Source organism: Panulirus ornatus, chromosome 2 (genome assembly GCF_036320965.1).
Source record: "Panulirus ornatus isolate Po-2019 chromosome 2, ASM3632096v1, whole genome shotgun sequence".
Lineage (NCBI taxonomy): Eukaryota > Metazoa > Arthropoda > Malacostraca > Decapoda > Palinuridae > Panulirus > Panulirus ornatus.
In genome coordinates, this window is record NC_092225.1 from 72,000,769 (window position 1) to 72,026,694 (window position 25,926).

Sequence of the window (25,926 nt, forward strand, 5' to 3'; positions counted from 1 at the left end):
ATAGTGACTGGCACTACAATTCTCCTTAATCGAACATGCTGATTTGATCCCTGATGTGATAACAAAATCCAATAAATCATGAACATAATTGTCATTCAGAACCCAATTCCACTGGACATCATTTCATTAACACTTGCACAAAGCGAGATTTTGTCTTTCCAGCTCACTATTGTCATCAGATTCATTATCTATTTCCTGAGATCTAAAAAGTCATTATTAATTTCATTATATCATATCTTATACTCCCCTTATCACTGTCAGGTTCAAGTTATGTATTGAGTATGTTCTATTACAGCCATTCGTCAGATAAACGAGGTTTAATTGATCTTAACAAACTTCATGCTTGCACTGGCTATGTTATGACACCATAACTTCTTTCAAGTAACTGAATGCCTGTTAAAACTGGCCAGCCCTGCCTAAGGGCATCTATTCAAGAAGATCATGGTGTCTGGCAACTTTCCAAGCCCCATAGTACTAGATTCATTTATTCAGAACTTAAGCACAAAATACAAATCCTAAATATATGTCACAGCCTCTCAGTACCTAGCACATGAATATACTTATCAGTCTACAAAGACTTAAATTGGGGTTTAGCAATGCCATTCAGACCCCTCTCAGTTTGGTATCGAGCAAAACCTCATACAGATACCTTTATATCTGCCATCCAACATCTATTGCTTTAACTTTTAAATGCCATAAGTCTTCACATGAAGAACTGCATAGCAGGCACCAGGAGTGTCATATGAGTGCTAGTTTCAAAAAGTTTATTACAAAAATCCACCAATACTTTGACTTTTGACTTTTTGTGTCTGTTGGTCATATAACAGAGGTCCCCTGCTTACTACATTATACCAACTAGGGTACTGAGTATACAAATTTAGACAAATGTATACCATTTTACCAACCACAGCACCATATTTAGATTATCTTCAGTTTTGCATGATACCATCAAAATTTTATCCCTGCACTGGGAAAGTGTGAAGTGCTAATGGTCTGCTTGTGACACAACCCAGCAAAATATTTCCAGGAAAGGTAGAAGTGTCATAATACAGCCTGTGTTGATAGGGTAAGCAATGAGATAACCTTTTGTGCAGAATAGCTGGCTGGATATTTTTTAAGAGTATGGAGGTGAAGCATCAGTAGACATACATCACTTCCTTGTACTTTTATAGCATAAACATGTTTTTGATATATACTCTGCTCATTTTAACCTTAAAGTTTTCATTTCAGGACTTAAAATATGTATTTCAAGAGTCACTGTCCCTAACCCCTCAATTTCCAGAGGCCCTGTACCCTGTTGACCACAGGATTTTCCAAGAACATAACCTCAGTGGTTGGTAAGGGACCTTTGTGAGTGCTGATCATGGAGACTACCAGTCTCTGAAAGTAATTCTGAAGAGTAAATATACTTGATTTCAGTGCAATACACATCATCTAAAGAAAAGATATGAACATAGGAGGCCTTTTCTCCTGCTTCCTAACACCTACCTTACTAAAGCGGAAAACAGTGAACAAGTAAGAAAGAAAAGGGAATGAAAATGTAAATGTATGTAAATAGATGCATGTAATTGTGAAAAAATTGAAGTAAAGAGCACCCATAAATAGTATGGAGTGTCACCGAGTGAGTAAGAGTTATGATGATCTTCCCCAGCATACTTCCCGCAGCCCAATTCCTATATTCCTGTACCATAGGAATCAAATATCACTGTAGGTCTACCTCACACCATCATAAATCATGTCAGCCCAAGTGTTTCTGCATAACCTTTATGTTCACATAGATTTTTTCAATTTCCTCCAACAACCATGATTGGGGGCTCTATACTCTAAATTTAGCACAATACCAAGGCCATTCAATCTATGGCAGCTAGCTTTTCATATATGTCCTTAACATCTAAATGCTTCTTTCATGTTTTATGGGACAAACTTTGAAGACTTTTTTCCGTCCAAATCGTGAGCAACTTTCTTCAAGTAAGTCAGTGTTTAAGGGTTAATCTACTGTCCACAATTTCATAACTCTACAAAGGCTTACCCTTGATCATTCACTCTTTCATTTTGTACTACGGAACTGCCCTGTCATAAAATGCATCTGAAATAAAATGTCATATTCAGTACATAAATTTAACAAGCTCTTACTATTTCTACTTTTCTCATTAATGTACTACATCCTGAGACTATAATGCTTTCAATATTATTTCCCATAATTTCCATTCATATTACCCATTATTTTTTCACTCTCCTAATCAAGATGACAAGATAACAATACTGTTTCAAAATCTTTTTAGCTTTTCATATAATTCAGTAACAAATATCCCATAATATAAATTAAAATCTTTACAATTTTTACAGATACAAACAATCTCAATTAATAACATTTTTACTCATCCACTCTTTCATGCTGACTCAAAAATGATCTGATCTTTTAAAAAACCCACTTCTTATCCAATTTCCTTTGCTCTCCCTTCCTTACAGTCACATTCAATCACACACAAAACTTTCTAAAAGTAAAATTATTCTACTTGAGTTCATAGCAGCTAATCCCTCCATTTCATTTTTTGAAAGTAATGAAACAAAATAACTGTAAATCAGATATCTGAAAACCGTATCCTTTATAATTTTGTCTCAGAGGTAATAAACTGAACAGCTTTCATCAAAATGGGCATTACCATGAATGTTTGATTACTGCTTTCAATCTCCCATGATGTACTTTTATCATTTCCCAATTCTACTGCCACTCTGTATATTATCATGCCTCCCAATCTCTACCTTCTGTACTGTATGCAAGTGTTACAGTAACTCTATCTTTTCCAAACATTCTCATCTCTTATAAAAATAGGAGATATTTGCATTAGTTATGCAAGAACCAAGCCAACACACAGAATTCTTAAGCAAATATCATGAATGTTGTTATTAAGTCCCATTTGGCATCCAATATATTCTGCATGCAGAACCCTCCTGCAAATACAGGAAAATGGCATACAAGACCTAGCTACAGAGATACTCATGTCCGTCCCTTTTGTGCGTCCTTTAAGTCTCATGCACCTCTAATATTTCTAAATTCATTTCATTGCCAATCAGCTAAATAAAGCACATTTACAATATTTGCATTGATGAGATGAATTTAAGTACTTTGAGTAATAAAAAAGCACACCATCCACCCATATCACTGCAAATACAATATAAAATTTTGTCTTTAGACATCTTTAATATCCTGAATGCCTGTAACTTTAGGTTTTCCTCATTTACAGTATAGGTATGTATCATACTAACTCATACAGGCTTAACCTGATTGAAGCAATCATTAATGGCCAGTTCACAGAAATAAATATCTAATCTTCTTTTTGTCTTTCTATCAAAACTGGAAGGGGATTACAAATATGCATCAACAGCAAAGGAAATATCTTAGGTGATCCAGTTTTGTACCAATAAACAACTTATACAAACAAATCAAAATTACAAATGGATCACAATGGAAACTACCTCAACTGTGCACTAAATAAAGTAAATGTAAATAAAATACACAACATGCAGAGCCCATGCAGACAAAATGAATGAAAGCACTCATGCAAACGTCATTTGAATAAAAAAAATCTAACACCTCGTCTTAGTGTTTTAGAATGAAAAGTTTGGCCAGTCTAGAAAGTAAAAATACTGAAAATTTATGTTTAAAGTAAACTGATCCTACAGGAAGGATAAAACAAATGTCCCACTGATGACCCTTGTGAGTAACTGTTAAAGAAGGTCCCGGCAGGGGGCCGGGGGCCGCGTGCCCCCTGTGAACCACGGAGTCGTGCAGCCACAGCAATGGGGCAAGAGAAGCAATGCTGAACAGATGGGAGGGAGCTGAATGGCCATGATTGTGGAGCCGACTCCGTGGTTGCTGGCCAGCGGAAGCCCTGGTCAACTTGGAACCTGGCAGCCCTCAAGGGAGCAGCTGGTGGTGTGGCTAGACAAGTTGGAGGTGGCCAGCACGGGGGCAGCAGGGCCCGGGGACGGGGCCAGGCGGCACCACGCCCACCATGCAGGACCACTGTGACGAGGTGTTAGGTACGAAGTGGGCGCGGCGGGCCGGCCTACTTGAGGAGGGCGTGGTGGCGTAGCAGGCCAAGTCGAACAGCTGGTGATCGGAGGGCGGAGACTCACGCTCACCCAGATCCAGGTGGAACCCACGGCCCCTGCGGCCCCCGCTGCCTCCGTCCCCGCCCAGCACACTCATGGCTGACCTGGAGGGTGTGAGGCGGTGTGGGCGGGGTGCTTCTGGCTCAGAACTAAAGCCATCAGCATATGAGACAGTGGAGCCCCCCCTGCTTAGGGACCCCCGCATTGGGGCATCTAGCCCCCCTTCCCCACGGTTGTTTCGATGGCGCCATGACTCTGGGGAGGTAGCGGGTGACTCCGCTGATGTCATGGGCTTCAACATTTTCTTAAGTGTAGTGCTATCGAGGTTGAGGGTGTCGTCATCTCGGTCACCTTTAGTCACGTCGTCGGTGCTCTTGCTACGGGCACGGCGGCGAAGAGTATCCGTCTCCCGCACTGTGTCCATCTCTGAGTAGTCCACACTCTTGGAGGAGAGTTCCCTTCGGCTGCCGCGCAGACTGCGATTATCACGACTGCCTGATGTCGGCGTTTCACCGCTTCTCTCATTAGCAGCAGATACAGCAGTTGTGGTAGATACAGCAGATACTTCTTCTTTACGTGAAAGAGAGCTGACTCCTGTACCACTTTTATGGTGTAAGGAGGCATGTGAGGCATGATGTGAGGGTGGCTGGCGTGGGTCACGATTGCCACCAAGCTTCATGGTGGAATACCCGTCTCCCCCACGGCGTGAGGCCATGGTGTCACACATGGCTGCCTGGGTAGTGTTGGTGTTGGTGGCTGTGGTGTGTGCTGCACCATGGTTGGCAGTGCGACTGGCAGGACCCTCAACCACCCCACGGCCACCCTGCGTACGCGGCAAAGTCGATGCACCTGCGGCCATACACAGACTTAGATCAGAGCCTCCCATTAAGGGGCTAAAAGTACTAACTTCTTTAACAATTCATGAATGAAATATAATATATCACCTACCTTCAATCTGAAAATCCACATATTGTTTATCAAATTCAGTAGGATAACAATGATACTTCCATGTGCTCGCTTTACCATGAAAATAAATCTGAAGATGACAGATAAGACTTGGGCATTTCCAGTTCAAATGGTAATTTCCAGAAGTTAGCCTTAATTCAAGGCCTACTCATAAACAGAACAAAAAGGCACTATGCAAAAATAAAAAAATGCAGTGAGGTGTGATATGTAATGACGATCATCAATGCCACAAAAAATGAGTATGGACAGTATAACATGATCAATATAAAAAGGTTTGAGTTAGTAAAAATCCACCACCAGTTTTGTGTTAGATACGGCTACCAAATAGCAAACAAACTTTTTTCAAGATGAAGATTATCGTAAGCGTCTGGCGGAGAGTCGGAGGCTGCTCGGTAGGTGCCACTGTGGCTCCCTTGGTGGTATCCATTTTCTATAATGTCATTTTCTGTCACACTCCTTTTTTCAATTATTTCAGTCTGTGGGATCTCACTACAGTTATGTTTGCACTTGCATATAATGCTTTTTTCAACTTGTCCACTGTCTTCTGTAAGGAAAATATTACTTTATCCACAGATACAAAGAAAGATTAACAAAATTATCAAATAGTTATGGTAAACTATGTACCATGAGCAAGAAGACAAGAGTAAGCATAATGAATAATGACTGAGAGAGTGCCAATAAAATTTTTGAGGAAAAAGTTTCAATTAGCCAACTTTCAAACACAAAAAAAATATATAACATATGAAAATAACACAAGCAGTGGAAATTATCAATTACAAAAAGCAGATTCATTATTACCATAATATGTACAATATCTAAGACTTCAGATCAAGCAATAATAAGTGAACAATAATTGTATATAAGTACATATGAAAGTGCAAAGGGATCTTACAAACTACAGTATGTGATTCATAATGAAACAGTGATAAATAAACTTGTAAGACAATCTAAATATAAAGAATCACATAAACAGTGCAAATATGGGGTCATATTCATAAAATCAAGGGGTGATCCAGATATAGCCAGCAATAAGCATATGGCTGACTAAATCCTTCCATGGTATTGTATATGAACTTTATGCTTACCATTTGGATGTTATGACTTTGATTTTACAGTGTACATAGGACATCCCCTAAAACTATGAAATTATGATCCAAATTATGATACAATGAAGGTGGTCAACAACGGTAAAATTGGGATGAACATTCAACATCAAAATGACTAAAGACTGCAGTAAAGGACACAAAGGTTTCTATTACCTTACAGCTAGACACTGAAGCCATTACCTTGTCTTACTAAGGTAAGAACCCAAGCTTTAACTTTGTTCACTGTTTCTGCGGAACCGTTAAGTTCTTAGGCTGTGTGAAACAGATGAATAAGTGACTTGGCCTTTACAGAGGAACAAGTGACAAATAAAATATCTGGCAACAGGAAAATATCTGCTTTCAAAGCAGTAGCATAGTATGACTAGTCACTGGCAAAGAAAAATATGAAACGATCGCAAAAGCGTTAAAAAAGAGCAAAATGAATTCAGCTATCATGTGTAGCCTATCTCATGGCTGTAGTAAAGTCACAACACGCTTCATGAAATCTACTACCAGAAGAACTTAACTTGTTGAAGTCGGAATTGCTTATAGGTTTTATGAATAAATGGGTTAATACAGTACAGAACTGGTATAAACTGAGCAGAAATATATCATCCTTTTATATTCTCCAACAGGTATGGTGGGCTAGGTAATATTACTATATCATGATACCTTGATGTTTTTGCTTGCATACACAACAATGAAATGCAGAAAAATTTTGTCATTCCAAATCCCACTATAACAACATTAAGCCTTTGCGTATCTCACTGCACACTTCAGAATTTTAATGTTCGATTAAAGTCAACATCATCTTTTACCCTTTGGCTCGTATCAACAACTCCATTGGTTAGTCATCATTGCTATTTCTAGAATGCAGTCTTACCTCTATACCTAGGATCCTGTGCACGGAGTCTGGCATACTGCTCAGCTGTCATACAAGTGCACTGGGGTTCTCTCGCTCGACTGGGAGAGGCTGGAGTGGACACAGGTTTTCTACGACCCTTCGTCTTTCCACCACCACCTCTCACTGGTTCCAACTTGAGGGAATAGGATGATGATGCTTTCCGGGAGAACTTGAAGGAAGGTGACTGAAAGCAGATAAAATGAATTTAAAGGTGTTCAATAGGGAGAAATAAAAAGAAAACTACAATTGAACATCTCAGAAATTCTTTCAAAAGAAATGATACCTTATTTACAAAATCTAAACTCCCCTGTTCAAAGGATGAAAAACAACAATAGCACTTTTTTGAAGGTTGCTGCCACCATTCTCAAAATGACAGACCAGAACATTTAACTATCCTTCATACACACTTTTTTTTAATGTGTATGAATGAATGTAAACTCAGCTATAGAGCGAGTATGAATATTCTGTTCGGTCAAAACTCAAAACGGTGTGGCATGATCTTTACACTTTTATATAGGTATTTTCCTGCCAATCAATATGCTGATAATATATGCAATTTCTTTCCAAATACATCAGTCATAATGTTTTCTTTGGATGTCAATAATCAATTCAATCTTTTCTTTTTCCTCTTTGCATCTAAAGGCATGTTAGGGTATATTACCATTACACAAAAGCTTTTGCATACCTATGAAGAAATCTATGGGGATAAGATCTTTCTCAATCATACTTGTTTGTTGAATAGTTTGCCATGTTAGTGAGGAAGTTACAGGAAGAGACAAAGTAAAAGCTTCATTTGCTCACATCCATTCTGTTGTCATGTGTAATGCACCAAAACTATAGCCCTCTAACCAAAACCAGGCCCCTCCAAACCTTTCCACAGTTCCCCCAGCTGCTTCATATGCCCTGGTTCAGTTCATTGCTCCAATTCATTCTAACCCATGCAAACTCCTGCACATCTAGGCCCTGAGTACTTGTAAGAGCGTTTACCTAGTACATTCAACAAACCTATACCTCTGCAATTCAAACATTCACTGTTGACCCTCTTACCTTCATGTATAGGCACTTATACATGCATTCTGGCAATTCTCAGGTAACTTACCATAATTCATACATACATTCATACATACATACATTCCCATTCTTAGGAAACTCAACTGTAATACAGTACCATCCACTCCATCTGCTTTCATAATCTCATCTCTTTTCATTACACCACTTTCCATGACTCACAAGCTTCCAATCATTCATCACCTTTCCTTCACATAGCAATTTGCTGAATATTACAGTAATCAGAAACGTGGTTTACTTTTTTCAATATTCTCGGATAGTGTGTCTGGTTTAGTTGACATATTTGTAGTTAATTTTCCAAACACTTTACTTCATATCTCTGAATGGCAAGCATTACTAATTTTGCGTTTTCTGTGTTAAAGGTTTATTTGAACAGTATGGGAGTGAACATGAAATCTTAATCTTATTTAAACCTTTGGTGAAATAACTGCAAATACTTTCTCTGCATTGTAAGAGCAAAAGGTCAATTTATTAAAAAAATCTCAATTCTGTTCTATGATTAACCATAGTATAATGTTCTGATTAAATAATATATTTCACAACTTGATAAAGCACAGTTTAAGAGCACCGCACACTTTTTAGCTTTTGCTACAATACTACCAAGTATATGAGGTACATGAATTTTTTTCAGCCATATCAAGTTCTTATTGGTTACTGAAGTGGTGTAACTAGAGAGGGACACAGAAACACATTTAACAACAACAGTGCTTCTCTTGTTAATGTACAAAAGCTGAAATAGCCCACAGACAATGAACTACTGGAAGAGTAAGATTATAGCGGGAAAGGAGAGTTCAGTCAAAGCAGGTTGAGAAATAAGACAGTTTTGGCAATGGTCTCTCAATGCGGTTGAAGGTGGATGTCAGAGAAGAGGCACAACAAAACCTGTCAACAAGATGACACATCAGAAGTCACAATGGGACTTTCACTGATGAAAGAAGTGCCCTAAGGGTGGCTTGAGTCTGAAGTCACATGGCCAAGACTTCATGTACTGTTGTGGTACCCTTGTTGTCAAGAGCAATTCGACTGCCTGAATGCTGTCCTGCAGTGATGCCACAGGTATGTAAGCAACTGGAAGGTCAGGTCATGAATGTGGTCTGGGAGAGGCTATTCCTGAAAGGAACTGGATATGTCACAGCTGAATGTCACAAGCACTGACCTCTCTTAACGCTGTTCGACTGAGGTTAGGTCCATAACAACAGCTCTTTTCGGGGAAAAAGTCAGGTCATCTATTCAGTGAAATAATTACAGTGGCAGCTTTTGACCTGCCACTGCCGAATATTGAGTATGGGCCACCATGCTCATTTCTCTGGAAATTAGTAGGTCAGATGAGGTCACGAGACTTGCCACCATGCTGGTTGCCAACAGTAAGATGAGACTTTGTGGGAAAATAATGGGGAGCCCAGTGTTGCTACACTACTTCCATTTTCCTCATTTATTTCTTTGAGATTGAGGCTTGAATGCTGATGAGACAGATAGTATAGTTGGCTGGTCTTCCAGTGCTATCAGTAAGATGAAATATTGTGAGGGCAAGACTGGAAAACCCAATGTTGCTACAAAGTGATTAGTGTGTTATTTTTGAAACTGTCTTTGTCAGAAAGATGATTAATCATCTTACATCAGAAATATCTATTATCTTGTAAGAGTGACAGAGCAATAAATTTTTTTTACACAAAAAGAGGGTCCAGATCTTGTAAAAGTGTCCTTGAAATCTCCATAAATATTTTCTAGTGTAAGGGAAAAGATTAGGCTGCAGCATCTGGAAACAAAGTGAGATGCCACTACAAATTCTAATGGTCAAATATTTTGCAATCAAGGAAACAGAGCCTTCCTAAGAGAGCCTTTGAGGCATACTGCCTCCTATGGGTTAATAAGGAAGCCATTGTGGTATTGTTTATTAAGTGCAATCATCATCAAATAATTGTTCTATAGTTCTTTTTCCAATTTTGTTTTCCATTTACCCCATAACATGGTGCATGGAATAGAAGACACTCATTTGTTCACAACCACTCTCCAGCTGGCTATTTCATGCACCAAAAGCAGAACTCCCTACCCACAGCCAAGACTCACAGACCTTTCTGCAATTTCTCCTGACCACTTCATATGCCCTGGTTTGGCCCAGTGACAACACATCAACCCTTGTATACCATATTGCTCCAATTCGCTCTATACCATGCACGCTTATCACCCTACTGCATATTTAGGTCCTATAACTCAGAGTTTCTATCACTCCATCCTGTACTTCTTATGGTCCCAATTCCACTTGTGCTCTCAAATTCTGACACCCATATTCATTTAGTCAGTTTCTCTTCACTCAACTTATGCCTAAAATATTTCTTGTACAAACAGTTCAGCTCTGCCAAACTCAGCTTAATACACACTTCACTCTTACAATGACACTGTTACATAACCAACCCTCCTTCCAACACATAATATTTTCAAGCATTCAATTCCTTATGTATCCATCCTGTTCTGTTCTTTTGTATTTGAGGCGAACAGCTCACACCCACACTGCACTGCTGGGACTACTATACCTCAAACACACATCATTGCCCTCACAAACACTACTATACCTCAAACACACATATCATTGCCTTCACAAACACTGTTCTCTTTTTCACATAATCCTTAATGCACCCAGGACCTGTCACAATCCTATAGTTCACTTGATCACATAATTCCATTCATAGATATATCCACTCCCTGGTATCTAAGAGACTTCACTTTCTACAGGTTCCTTGCCATTCAAATTCACACTGATAGTAACCTGTCTCTCCACTGTTAAACCTCTTGATTTACCTTCTTCATGTTAACTCTCAACTTCTTCCTTTCACAAATCCTCCCAAACTCAGTCACCAGCTTCTGCAGTTTCTCACATGAATCAGCCACCAGCACTGTATCATCAGCGAACAACAACTGACTCACTTTCCACGCCTTCTCATCCACAACAGACTGCATACTTGCCCCTCTCTCAAAAACTCTTGCATTCACCTCCATAACAACCCCATCCATAAACAAGTTAAACCACCATGGAGACATCACGCACCCCTGCCGCAAACCGACATTCACTGGGAACCAATCACTTTCCTCTCTTCCTACTCGTACACATGCCTTACATCCTCGATAAAAACATTTCACTGCTTCTAGCAACTTGCCTCCCACACCATATACTCTTAATACCTTCCACAGACCATCTCTATCAACTCTATCATATGCCTTCTCCAGATCCATAAATGTTAAATACAAATCCATTTGCTTTTCAAAGAATTTCTCATATACATTCTTCAAAGCAAACACCTGATCCACTCTATCACATGCTCCCACCACTCCCCTTTTAGAAAGTTAAAATACAAGGAGGGGAGGGTTTCTAGCCCCCCGCTCCCGTCCCCTTTAGTCACCTTCAACAACACGCTGGGAATGCATGGGAAGTATTCTTTCTCCCCTATCCCTATATATGTATTGATATGGGCAAAACTGAAAGTGGATGGAGAGATATGGGTGATTATTGGTGCATATGCACCTGGGCATGAGAAGAAAGATCATGAGAGGCGTTTTGGGAGCAGCTGAGTGAGTGTGTTAGTAGTTTTGATGCACGAGACCGGATTATAGTGACGGGCGATTTGAATGCAAAGGTGAGTAATGTGGCAGTTGAGGGAATAATTGGTGTACATGGGGTGTTCAGTGTTGTAAATGGAAATGGTGAAGAGCTTGTAGATTTATGTGCTGAAAAAGGACAGGTGATTGAGATTAACTGGTTTAAAAAGAGAGATATACATAAGTATACATATGTAAGTAGGAGAGATGGCCAGAGAGAGTTATTGGATTACGTGTTAATTGATAAGAGAGACTTTTGGATGTTAATGTGCTGAGAGGTGCAACTGGAGGGATGTCTGATCATTATCTTGTGGAGGCGAAGGTGAAGATTTGTAGAGGTTTTCAGAAAAGAAGAGAGAATGTTGGGGTGAAAAGAGTGGTGAGAGTAAGTGAGCTTGGGAAGAAGACTTGTGTGAGTACAGAATGGAAAAAGGTGAGAACAAAGGATGTTATGGGAGTGGGGGAGGAATGGGATGTATTTAGAGAGGCAGTGATGGCTTGCGCAAAAGATGCTTGTGGCATGAGAAGCGTGGGAGGTGGAGATTAGAAAGGGTAGTGAGTGGTGGGATGAAGAAGTAAGATTATTAGTGAAAAAGAAGAGAGAAGCATTTGGACAATTTTTGCAGGGAAATAATGCAAATGAGTAGATGTATAAAAGAAAGAGGCAGGAGGTCAAGAGAAAGGTGCAAGAGGTGAAAAAGAGGGCCAATGAGAGTTGGGGAGAGAGAATCATTAAATTTTAGGGAGAATAAAAAGATGCTTTGGAAGGAGGTAAATAAAGTGCGTAAGACAAGGGAACAAATGGGAACTTCAGTGAAGGGGGCTAGTGGGGAGGTGATAACAAGTAGGGGTGATGTGAGAAGGAGATGAAGTGAGTATTTTGAAGGTTTGTTGAATGTGTTTGATGATAGAGTGGCAGATATAGGGTGTTTTCGGTCGAGGTGGTGTGCAAAGTGAGAGGGTTAGGGATAATGATTTGGTAAACAGAGAAGAGGTAGTAAAAGCTTTGTGGAAGATGAAAGCAGGCAAGGCAGAACGTTTGGATGGTATTGCAGTGGAATTTATCAAAAAAGGGGGTGACTGTATTGTTGACTGGTTGGTAAGGTTATTCAATGTATGTATGACTCATGGTGAGGTGCCTGAGGATTGGCAGAATGCGTGTATAGTGCCATTGTACAAAGGCAAAGGGGATAAAAGTGAGTGCTCAAATTACAGAGGTATATGTTTGTTGAGTATTCCTGATAAATTATATGGGAGGGTATTGATTGAGAGGGTAAAGGGAAATATCCCAAGCACAGACGGGGGAAGAGCAGTGTGGTTTCAGAAGGGTAGAGGATGTGTGGATCAGGGGGTTTTTTTGGTTTGTGGCTTGGGAAAAGGGGGTTTTTGGGGTATGTACTTTAGGTCAGGGGGTTATGGACCTGTAAAACTTTTTAAGGTCCAAGGTTGGTGTGGAAAAAAGTATGAAAGGTCGGGTGGTTTTTTGGGTTTAATGTGATTGTAGGAAGGGGTTAAATTGGTTCTTTTAAATTTTAGGTCAGGGGGGTTTTAGGGGCCCCATGGTTTTTTAAATTTTTAAGGTGGGGTTTGGTTAGGGAAATGATAAAGGTTTTTGGAAAGGACTTAGGTCGGTTTTGATGGACTTGTAAAGTGGTCGGGTTTTTGGTGATGGTTTGTGGCTTTTTGGGTCCAGGTGGTGAGGGTTTTGGTGGGGTTTGGGCGGGTTTTGGTAAAATGGGTTTTTTATGTACGTAGGTAAAGGGGTATGGTTGTTTGTGGGCAGGGGTAAAGGTTTTGGCTTGGGTGGTTGGTTGAGGGAAACCATGGACGGAAGGTAAAGGTGGGGGGGGGGTTTTTGTGGTGTGGGGTCGGGGTTTTTGGGAAAAAAGGGGGTTGTTTGGTGGGGGGCCCCAAGGGGGTATGGTTGTGGGGGGCTTGGGTCAGGGGGGGATGGTAAATGTGGACTTTAGGAAAAAGGTGGGGGATGGATAAAAGTAACAAAAAAGGGTAAGGGTGGTAAAAAAAAAATATTTTTGAAAAAAGGTCAGGGGGGGTTTTTTTGGAAAGGGTTGGCCCCCGGAGGAAGGGGGGGAAAAATTGGAAAAGGGAAGTAGGTCAGGGGGGGGGGGGAAATCAATTTTGGAACCGTTGGGGGGGTAGGGGGGTTTTGATGGATTCATGGGCGGGAAAAGGGTAAAGGTGGGAAATTAAACATGGGGATTTAAGGTCAGGGGGTTAATGGTTGGGGCTGTGGGTTTCGGGGAAAAAGGGAAAATTTAGGGGGCCGGGTTTAAAGGGAGGTGGTTTTGGAATCAGGGACGTGGGCGGTGGGAAAAAGGGGGTTCTTTTTGATTTTTAGGTCCAAGGTTGGGGGGGGGGGTTTTTTTCATGTGATTGGGGGTGGGATAAAATTTTTGGGGGAACGTAGGTTTTTTCAGGGGGTTTAATGGATCTTTGTAAAATTAAAATTTAAAAAGGTGGTGAGGGTTTGTGTTGGTGTGGGAAATTTTATATCATGTGATTTTGGTGGGTTTGGGGGATTTTTTTTTTCCATGTATTTGAAGGTAAGGGGAAAAAAAAATAATTAATTAAAATTCATTTTTTAAATTTGGTTTTCCCTTTGGATGTGGGTTTTCAGGGTGGTTTTGGAATCCCATTGTGCCTTTTTGGTTCAGGGGGATGGTTTCCATGTTTTAAAGGCCCCCAGGTGGTAGGGGTTGTTTCTTTTCCCAGGGGGTATTTTAATTTAAATTAAAATTAAAATTTTTAATAAATAAAAAAAAATTTAAAAAATTCATTTTAATTTTTAATGTAAAAATTGTAGGGAAAGGGGGAAAAGGGAAGGAAAAGGAGGAAAGGTGGGAAAATGGAAATCATTTTTATTAAAAAGGTTCAGGGGGTTGATATTTTTGGAATGTGGGTTTTCATTAAAAAATAAAAAAAAATTAAAAAACCCTTAGGTAAAAGGTGGTGAATTGGTTGTTGGGGGGTGGGTGGGGGTGGGGGGATGGTTTCCCAATTTGACTGTAAAGGCCCCAGGGGGTGGGGACGTGATTTTTAGGTAAAAGGGGTAATAACCCATGTGACTGTAAGGCCCCAGGGGTGATGGTTTTGGGGTGGTTTGTGGGTAGGTTGGGGGGGAAAATTAAAAGGGGTTTGCCCCCTGTGGGGGTAAATTTGGTTTTTAAACCCAATGGTGATTTTAAAAGGGCCAAGGTGGTGTTTTTGGAATCCGGGAAAAATTGTTGGTAAAGGTGGTTTAAAAGGGGGAACTTTGTGACCTTGTAGGTCCAGGGGGTGTTTTTTTGGATCCAAGGGGTTGATTTAAAAAAGGTCGGGGGTTGGGAGGTTTTTGGTGTGGGTCAGGGGGGAAATTACCCATTTTACTTTAAGGTCGGTTTATTTTTTTGGCTTTTAAAGGTTGGTAGGGAAAATTCCTTTTGCTGTGGGTTTCCGGGTTGGTGGAAGGGGAAAATAAGGTGACTTTAAAGGTAAAAATGGGTGTTTTTGGATCATTGCTTAGGTAGGGGGTTTGTTTTAATTTCCATTTTAAACGGGTAGGTCGGGGTGGGGGTCATTTGATTGTAGGTAAAGGTGGTGATTTTTGTGGCTGTGGGTAAGGTGGTAATTGGTAGTGACTGAAAAGGTTTGGGTTTGGTAATGGGTCTTTAAAACTGTGGGTTTAGGGGGGAAAGGCCTGTGTGTGGTGGGTTGGTATGGTTTCCTGTTGACTGTGGTAAGGTGGTAGGTTTTTTGTGGGTAAAGGTGGTGATGGTTCATGGACTTATTTTCCAAGGGGGTTTGAGGGAAACATTTGACTGAGGTATGGTGAGGTTCATGTAACTGTGGTTCAGGTTTTTTGGTTGGTGGTGGGGGCATTTTGGTGTTTGGTCTTGGACTGTGGTTTCGGTGGTGAGGGTTAAAGTACTTTGGTATTGAGGGATCATTTGCCCCTGATCATTTGGGATGGTTTATTTGACTTTGTAGGGTCCAGGGGGGAAAAGGGGATCTGGGGCGTGGTTTTCAGGGGGTTAAAGGTTTGGGGTTTGTGGTCGGGTGGTGATGGATCATGTGACTGTAGGTCAGGTGGTGATGGATCATGTGACTGTAGGTCAGGTGGTGATGGATCATGTGATTGTAGGTCAGGTGGTCATGGGTCATGTAACTGTGGGTCAGGCAGTGATGGTCATGTGATTGTGGGTCAAGTAGGGGAGAGAGAGAGAGAGAGAGAGAGAGAGAGAGAGGAGAGAGAGAGAGAGAGAGAGAGCATCAGGTTGTGGTTCCTAAGATGGTGGTGGTCTCAGATAAAGTTACAGGGGATTCAAAACAGGGCTCAACGATTAGATACAAATGAGAAATACCCCTAAACTAAAAGCACCGTACAACAGCACAAACGTCTATAGATTCCACCAGTCAGTTTAAACCATAGAGAGGTAGCTCAAAATGTATGGCAGAGACTTGAAGACAACAATGACACAATCTACAGATATCCCAGACCCGGACAACAGTACAAACATGCGACATACTTGGTTCCTTCTCACGGAGCCTCAGAGCACTTGGAGGCCCCTAACCATCCACTGATTCACACAGTGGACAATGCTTACCCTAGCTTAATAAATCTCCTTTCTCAAACTAAAAGATGGAAAATAACTACATACAAAAGCAAACAGGTGAAAAGTTATATCAAATGACTCTTTTTCTTCACGAAATGCGTTAAACTAGCTTCACTATGATAGTAATATGCTTGAGTAAAGTACAAACAAAGGTATAACCAAATTTCGCATGCTGGGCTTAGAGTCTACTTGTCTGGATTTCTCCACATACGGGGCTCAGGATGCACCATCAAACACAACCTTCTGCCTTAAGAGTTGAACCCCCCCCCCCCCCGGTCTACCCGCGAGCAGCGTAAAACAACAAAATTCATAAAGAACGAGAAAAATCTTTGACACATAAAAAGTAAAATATAATTAGATCTATCTACCATCCTAACATTGTGCAAGAACCATATGTTTATGGTACCACCAACAGTATCATTAGCCAAGTTATTTTCGCCTAACTCAGGTTGGGAGAATTGACCCTCCTGTTGATAATGAACAAGCCAAATGTGATCTACCAGCATAGCTCATGCCACATCTTGCAACTATATTCCTCTGTTGTAAAATTAACGAGTACAGAGATGATTCCTAACAAACATAACATGATATGTGTAAATATTCCATCCAAAACAATTTTCTTCCTCGGATACTTGAAGAGTATCACAACTTAGCTTATTGAAAATAGTTCATCCAAACAATTTTGTTCAACTCTTGTAAACTCTACCTAGAACAGCAAACTGCTGAATAATCTACTCAGTGTTGCCCAAGCCTTGCTAACACTTTCCTTCCTCTGTAACCTATAATGTATTTCAATCACTCAACCTCAGTTCCTGGACCGTTTGTGCACTCAGAGGATGGGTATGAGTGCATAGTATAATGCAAAAACATAAAAATCAAATCCCCACTCTACCAGGGGTGAACAGTATAAATATGGCACATAAAACCTTCCCAGAAAATTATCCACAAGCATCAGGAAACGTGCACCGCACACACACCAATTTTTGTCTTCCATTTCGAATTTCTAGCCAGCCGTCTAGGATAAGACTGTTGACGGCCAAGACACAGCTTGCCTCCACCACTATTGGCTTCTTTGTTATGTGAAGCAAACCAACAAGAATGTTAGAGAATGGATGAGCTATATGTAACAAAAGCATGCTAGAACTCATAATTTCCCTGTTTCCTCTTTGCAAAGGTCTCACTTGTCACACAGAATAAGATCTGTCGAGAGTCCCATACAAACATATCAGTATTTCACGATATGAAAAAAATCACAATCTTTGGTTAAACAATGTAGAAATGTGACATTTTCTTTTCCACGCGTCAACAATGATTAGAGTAGACAATTTTACTTACTAATTCCTTCCCTTATCCTACCTTCATTTCCTCACAATCCATCCTATCAAAGAAAAAAAAAAAAAGTGGGTCTGGCCTGTCGGCAGCACGATGGTGATGGGTCGAATGGAAAGTAAAGCAGGAGATGGGATGGGTGGGTGGTGGTGGTAACGGAGAGAGTGGGCTGATTGTCAACCAACGATAAGAGCCTGTCGCTGGACCGTTGGACCAGGTGGTTCATGTGGCGGGTATGGCCAAACTGTTGTAGCAAATCTGGAGTTCATCCAAAATTTGGATCTGGCAAGGAAGGATCTATCAAGTGTTGGGTCGAATGACTGGTGTGCTAGGTAGTGGTGAAGTGACTGGTGTATCGGGTGGTGGTGGGTCAAGGAACTGGTATGTCCGGTGGTGGTGGGTCATATGACAAGCGACATATCACCACCTAACAGGTGGTGATATGTCGGGTGCAGGGTGGGTGAAGTGACTGGCTTGTTAGATGGTAGTGGGTCGAGCTGTTGGTGTGTCGAGTGGTGGTGGGTCGAGTGAGGCGTCTAATGGTGGTGGGTCGTCATTGATGTAATGGGTAGTAGTGGGTCAAGTAACTGGTGTCTAATGGTGGTTGGTAAAGTGACTGGTGTGTCGGGTGGTGGTGGGTCAAGTGACTGGTGTGTCTGGTGGTGGTGGGTCAAGTCATTGGCGTGTCTGGTAGTGGTGGGTCAAGTGACTGGTGTGTCGGATGGTGGTGGGTCGAATGACTGGTGTGTCGGGTGGTGGTGGGTCGAATGACTGGTACGTCGGGAAGTGGTGGGTTAAGTACTACCGACCAAACATAAAAGTTCTGAAATGATGGTCTTTGCGTCGTCACCAAACTTACGTTATCTGGGAAGACTTGCTTTCCAGAGATACATCATAACACTTGGTCTTTACAGTTTTTGCCTTCAAACACTTTTCCTCAGTCTCACTTGTCCATTTTCACTCTCATTTTTCCAAATGCCTGCTTGAATCCATGTCAGAAACCTGTCATTGAAAAAAAAAAAATGTGATGTTTGAGGCACTGCAGCGAGGCAAGTGGATGTGGTGAGAATGGTGGTGGTCGTATGCAGGTCTTTCCTGGAGCCAAAGAGTGAGGAGTGTGGTAAGGTAAAGCCCGGCACACGAGCCAGAGAGATACGGTACAGATTTCTGTAGGAAGATGGCTCGTGTAGGAGCGGAGCAACGTTGCTAAACCGGGGAGTGGTGAGTCGGGGCAGGGCGTGGGGGAGCAGAAGGCGACTAACAAGCAGTGGCTAAGAGGTACTGAATAATTCATCCTGAGGCAAGGTAAACACCGCTGCTAATGAAGACCCAGGAGCACCTCTCCCCCCCACCCTCTTCCATGAATCGCTTTTCGTCACCAAGGTCCTGAGTCCTGATCCTCAGGAGAGGTCCACAGCTTTACACCTTTAAAATACGGGTTGCTGATCTTGAGGAGAGCTCTACATCGCTGTCATTCTCAATCTCTGAAGAGCTGTGCATCATGGCCGGGAGTCCTGATCCTAAGAAGAGCTGTACATCACCATGGCCGGGAGTCCTGATCCTCTGGAGAGATCTACATCACCATGGCCGGGAGTCCTGATCCTCTGGAGAACTGTACGTCACCATGGCCGGGAGTCCTGATCCTCTGGAGATCTCTACTTCACCGTCACCGTCACCCACAGGTGGATAGGTTCTACTCGGGGCCATCATGTTCAGGTTGAGGCCATTTCTATTTCCATCCTTTACAATCTGGAAAAAATAAACTCCAAACGCGAGTTCAGACCTTCACAATCACTCTTCAACACACAACCGTTTTTATCATCTCTGTCCCCAAGGGTCCTCCGACCACAGTTTTATCTTAACCACCTCCAGCTGGGCATGCCTATCCCCCTATATCCCCACGAAACCCTAACTCTGGAACTTTGTTAGAACTCAGCAGTCATCCCTGAGCAGCTATACCGACTTCCCCCTGGGCGGGTACATTGCTGGACGAGGTGCCTCCATCTCTGCTTGGAACTGCTGCAGGGCTGTTATTCGTGACGTTAAGCTACCTTCATCATACATTCAGAATTCAATCCTTCTTGCTGATCACCTATGCCACTTCTGCAGTGCAAGGTCCACTGATAATTTTCTCTCCTGTGTGACTAACCTCTGATCCTATTCTCTCATGGATTTCAGTGATAGCATATAACAGAGTATGGCTCAAGTCTTTCCCTTTCAAACATACTTCCTTTGGCTGTTCTGCTTCACTTTTCCCTATGGCGTAATTTCATCTCTAGCCGGTCCATTGCTGTGGTTGAAGGACTAACGTTCCCCTCTTATGCTATTAACAGTAATGGTTTTGTTGATCTCCGACTTTTATCTCGCTCTCACAATAATGATTCCACTCTACATGCTTGTATCAACTTTCCTTCCCCTCCTCACTCTACCGTTCATTCTCTAACTAGCAGTGAACATATAAACACAAAAGCAACACACACCACATGCCCTCAGTACACTAGCTGGCACCAAAATTTGGAAAAGAAAAAAAAACCTTCAACATCCTATAGAAACGATTCATCCTCTCCACTTTAAACTATCTCACATGCCTGGTCTTCCCTTCTCTCAAAAGCTAATATACTAAAGCTGTAAACAACATAACTGCGTGGCTGCCTGCCGAGCGACCACAAACATTCATCACCTTCACAACGAAACTAAGATCTTCTCATTACAGTCCCAATCTCAACATGCTCACAGCTCAATTCTATACAACAGCACTGGATCCCTCCCATCCAAACCACTCTAAAGCCATGTCAAGACAAAAAAGCTTATCCTTGCTTCACACTCCAGTAACCTCTACTCAAAGATCCCCTCCACCCCTAACAATTATAACACTGACAAAACACATACGCACTGAAATAATCCCATGAGCACTAAACAATCGACCTTCCAACTCAGTCTCAAACTTCAACCCACAGGACCCATCAGAAAGCAGACGAACGAGATTCACACTCTCCCACTTATGGTCTGGACATCACCCATCAACACAACATTGGAAACATCGCTTCATGTTCACGATGCAACAACCAGCTTCCAGGATGCTGCTGCACTCTTATAAGGATTGAAGGGACTCCTGGGGCGTCAAGTAAAGCACCTTCTCTCTTACTCGGACCTCTGCAGAAAGGCTAACCCGGTTCAATTTGATGGTGGTGAAATACCATCTTTAACTATATTTCTTCTCCAGGAAATGTCGCTAGCTTCCCTCTATTTCATTTCAAAACACCATACTTCAACCCTGCAGTACCATTAACATGAAAGGCACAACCATTTCCAAAATTCTATCTTGGAACTGCACATAATAAACATCACACTATCTGCTCGAAAAAATAGGGGGCTGGGGTATCGTATATGTGCCTATATAACTTTTCGTGTGCGCAGCTACTTCACATCTACTGAGGTTTTATTTACCCTAGTACGGAGCACTGCTTGCATGGGCTCTTCCTCTACCTCTTTATTAGCCAGAGCGGACTCAAAAGCCTGCCGTCTCATTGATTCACAAGGTATTTTCTCTCTTCAACCAATTCCCTCCTGTCCGTCACGGTGTTGCTGCCGTCTCTCTGTTCTAGTTATTGTTTTGGCCACTTGTGTGAACTGTCTGCGTGCATCCCAGCCAACCAACGAGGCCCATGCCATGGCATCCATGTGCCTGCTACTTTCCAATAGCTTCTCTACAGATACCGCCCACGTGAGGATTGACTTATGATACTCCTCTCGAACAGAGAAGTTATGGAACTCTCTTTCTATCATCTCTCTCTCTTCCTATACCCTTTCTTGCCTTCACGACTCAGGTCTACAAACACCTGAGGAGCTCTGGTCAATTTCTCCATTCTTTTCCTTACCCATTTTTTTTCTCACTAAAGATCGCTATGATGGAGGCCTGTTTCGCCTGTATCATCTCATTTTCAGTAGAAAAAACGAGAGTGCTTTACACCAGTGTCACCATCGTTCAAGGGTCATGGCCCTGGGGAGTACTCAGCATCAGGAGTTCTAGCTCTCAAAAACCCTACATCACCTTTACTGTCATCGTAGCCCTTGGGTTCTGATCCTCTATAGGGCTCCATTTTACTCTCACTATCGCACAGAAATCCCGACCCTCAGGAGGGCCCCACATCAACATCACCGTTGCCCTGGGTGATAGGGGATAGGGGAAATTTATCACCATTGCCGACAGAAAGGGACCTCGGGCGCTAGGGAGGGTACTATCATCCTCATTTCCTGGGATGTCAACAACTGTCGCTTGGGGACAACCGCAAAAGAGGATGGAAGATCACTGTCACCCTCACCAGGAGCTGTATGTCTAGAAAATGGAGATATGGCAGTCATGGCTGTCGTCAAGGACTCCTCGGCTTCAGAGGAGCGTAAATAATTATTACTGCTTTCAGGGAAACTCATCCACAGAAAACGGAGAAGGATAGCAATTAACGCTGTCATAGGGGGGTCTTCACCATCAAGGGAGGGAAGAACAACCATCACTAGGGGGTTCTCAGTCGCAAAGGAGTGGCAGTTAGTCTCTAAGTGGTCTTCAGCTACCTAGGACGGGGAGGATGACTGGTACCATCGTCCGGAGATGTCTGTCCCAGGGGAGGCCGTGACTGTAATCGATGCTAAAGGGTTTTAAACAGACCCCAGTAGGGACTAGGAACTGCTGAGGGATCCTCAGCCTAAAGGAGTGGGGGTCTAGGGCCAGATGTTTGCAACAACGTATTGCTCGGCTTAGGTTAAGAAAGAGGAGGGAAATATGTTCGTGGGAGGGCGGAGGGAGGGGAGATGTCGCCTAGTAAAGACTAATGAATGATGGTTGTGTGACTGTGAAGGAGAGACGTAACCTGGATGTGGGTGACAAAGAGCGAGAGAAAAAATAGAAAACTGGTGCGCCTGGGATGGGAATTGGAGTATTTTACAGTGTGGGGTGTCTGTGCGAAAAGTTAGTGTGTACTTGGGACCTGATGGAACTCAAGATAATGCAAAGTGTAAGGATGTGGACCACCGACATAACGGGATTACCCTGAGTGAGGTGTTGTACTGGGGAAGGATAGTTTCATGGGCCCAGGGTATAGGTGGGGTAGACACTGTAGTGTAGAAGTGGTAGAGTGATGCGGGGAGACTTACCATGGTGTAGTAGTAGTCGTAGTCATAGTATGGTCCGGGAGATGGGGGTCGAGAGGGAGTTCGGTTGGCAGGCCTGGAGCCCGGGCGAGACCTGGGCAGCCAGAAGAGTGGATTCATCTTCATGAGGCCCGAAGCTCACGCCTCTCTTAGGACCCGATTCACAAGTGCTCGAGGTCACTGTGGACCGTTAGCTCTCACCTTACAAGAGCTTTTGCCTTACAAGGAGCTTTTGCCTTACAAGAGCTCGGGGTCACCGTGGACCAGAGCTCCCACCTCACGGGAGCTTGGGGTCACCGTGGACCACAGCTCCCACCTCGCAAGAGCTCGGGCTGACCGTGAACTGTAGCTCTCGTCTGGTAAGATGTTCGGGTCACCGAGGACCACTGGTCCCGTCAGACCAACGCCGGGGTAAGCGGGAGTCCAGATGGAATTACTAGCACTATTATGAGTCGTCAGTAAGAATGTTAAGTGACAATGGTCAGTAAGGTCAGCAACACTTGGCCAGTCTGGGAGAAAGGTCACAGTGAATGACGAACCTGAAACAAGTTTCTCAAGGTTGTTTCTCTCACTGTCTAAGTAATGTGATCAGATGATTGTAACTTGGGTAATACGTGTAAGTGGTACTCCAAATGATAATCAGTAATCTGTGAAAAGATGATGCGGTCATCAACTGGACCATGGAAATACTGTTATAATACGTAAAACCGATGCCTTGGATCTTACACTAGGGCGGCCCTGAGTGTTCTGAAGAATAACGTTGCCAGACCACAGCATCATTCTTCTGCTGACGGTGCCCTCGAGGGTTTTCTGTCCTGGTTGGTACCAATTCCGTGAAGGAGGTGACAATAAATAATGAACGAGAGTCGTGCTGTAGGTACGAGGCGCCACGTTACGTGGGTTCTACTATCGTCGTAGCCATGATATCTTGACCATCAACTGTGTCACTTTCACGAAGGCCTTACCATACCTGGACGGGCTCAGCACGGATGCCAGCAATCAGCCGCCAGCCAGAACCTGTGTGTGGCGAGTCCACCTGGCCAATGTCATCCCCTTTAGCATGACAACAAGCACGATTTGACCCCCTGGGTATGATGGCGTGGCCTTTGACCTGACCTTTCAAAGGTCAGGCCATCAACCCAAGGTTCATACCACCTTGCTCAAGGTCTTATGGTGCGATTACTGAAGACTGTCTTGGTCACAAGTACTGGTGGAATATTGCCCCGTGCCGACTGACCGCATTACTATCAAGACTGCATTGAAAACGGACATTCCAACGTTGGCTGTACGACCGGCAGCCATACGACCAGCTAATTTCTTACAACAGTCCCGAGCCCTAGTGTGAACGCCACAGTACCGAGCCCTAGTGTGAACGCCACAGTACCGAGCCCTAGTGTGAACGCCAGAGTACCGAGCCCTAATGTGAACGCCACAGTACCGAGCCCTAGTGTGAACGCCACAGTACCGAGCCCTAGTGTGAACGCCACAGTACCGAGCCCTAGTGTGAACGCCACAGTCCCGAGCCCTAGTGTGAACGCCACAGTACCGAGCCCTAGTGTGAACGCCACAGTACCGAGCCCTAGTGTGAACGCCACAGTACCGAGCCCTAGTGTGAACGCCACAGTACCGAGCCCTAGTGTGAACGCCACAGTACCGAGCCCTAGTGTGAACGCCACAGTACCGAGCCCTAGTGTGAACGCCACAGTACCGAGCCCTAGTGTGAACGCCACAGTACCGAGCCCTAGTGTTAGTACTAAAGTACACAGTCCTAGTGTGAGCAACGCAGTACTCAGCCCTAGTGTGAGCACTACAGTGCACTAGTGTGAGTACTGCAGTACACAGTCACAGTGTGAGTACCCCGCCTTACCCATCTATAGTGTGACTACTCCAGTATACATAGTGCGAGTCCCACAGTAAACAAACCTAGTGTACGTAGGTTTTAAAACTGATGTTTTCTGTCACTGGACAAAATGAAGGATAATTTACCTATACAAACGTCTTTCCCTTTACCATACAGCCCTGTATATGATACCATCCTCAACTATCCCATAACTAAGATTACAGAATTCTATACGATTTGGACTTCCTTTTTTTTAAGAGTAACATAGCATCATTCAAACCAGATGTTACTGGCTCGACTGCTCCATATCAATACCCATGAAGTTGTTTCTGAGGCACTGAGGGTTAATCACAGGGATGGACGGAACACAAAATGCCAGATTTCGAGGCATTATGTACTGTATGTGCCTGATGGCTCCTCATGGGGCGACCGCTGCTGCGCATCATACTACAGCTTGGCAAAAATCAATGATTAAGCGTCTTTGGGGATAATGGGACAATCGTCTGATGCAGTGAAGACTGGTTCCCAAGATGAATACCTAATTATTACTGAAAAATATCAAATTCTAACTGAAAAGTTCAACAACGACGCCACGATGACTCAACACTGCGTTCCTCCATATCCTTCCCTTCTGCTCCTCCTCCTCCTCTCACTCGATCTCCATCTCGTCAAGACACAACTTCCTCAATAAACTCTGACTTGGAGAGGATACCTCAGTGGGGTACACGAAATCTGGTCAAGTTTAACGCCTCCAAAACCCAGTTCTACACATCCCTCCATCGAAAATCCTTTACAATTTTCCACTCGTCTTTGACGGTGCTGTCTCAATGAACATACTTGGTATCACTAACATCCACTCCATCTTGGAACCCCACATTACGGAAACAGACAAGCCTGGCTCTAATAAACTGGGCGTTCTGTTTAAATGTCGTAATTTCTTTCCTGCCGAACAGTTGCTCAGTTCGTGCGAAGGACTGATCCATCCTTGTATAGAGTTTGCTCTCACATCCGAAGAGTTTCTAGCTCTTCTGCATCATTGTTGACAGAGTTGAACAGAAAGAACTATGACTTGTAAACTCTCCCAAGCTAACTTCCAAACTTGACACGCTTGCCCTACGCCGCAATGTTGGTTCACTTTCCCTCTTCTATAGGTATTACTATGGTTTTTGCTCTTAAGAGCTAGACGCTTGTGTGTCCACACCACTAGCTAGACCAATTAATACTCGGCAAGCTGCAGCGTCACATGACTACTGTGTGGCCGTTGGCAAC

The 25,926-nt window shown here is 43.0% G+C and overlaps 1 protein-coding gene across 10 annotated transcripts in view; it reads right to left on the minus strand.

The window, feature by feature from the left end:
* sif (still life) overlaps window positions 1-25,926 on the minus strand; it is a 1,536,257-nt gene that overhangs the window by 1,428,197 nt on the left and 82,134 nt on the right. For 6 of the 10 annotated variants that reach the window (XM_071677248.1, XM_071677230.1, XM_071677222.1 and 3 more), the window contains exons 5-7: window positions 7,051-7,255; window positions 5,420-5,626; window positions 4,075-4,965 (exon numbers count right to left, since the gene is read on the minus strand). In XM_071677248.1, the coding sequence (XP_071533349.1) occupies window positions 4,075-4,965; window positions 5,420-5,626; window positions 7,051-7,255 (1,303 nt within the window). Of the gene's footprint in view, window positions 1-4,074; window positions 4,966-5,419; window positions 5,627-7,050; window positions 7,256-22,820; window positions 23,407-25,926 lie in introns of those variants that run through there. The other 4 variants (XM_071677241.1, XM_071677256.1, XM_071677235.1 and 1 more) reach the window with 4 other exon arrangements.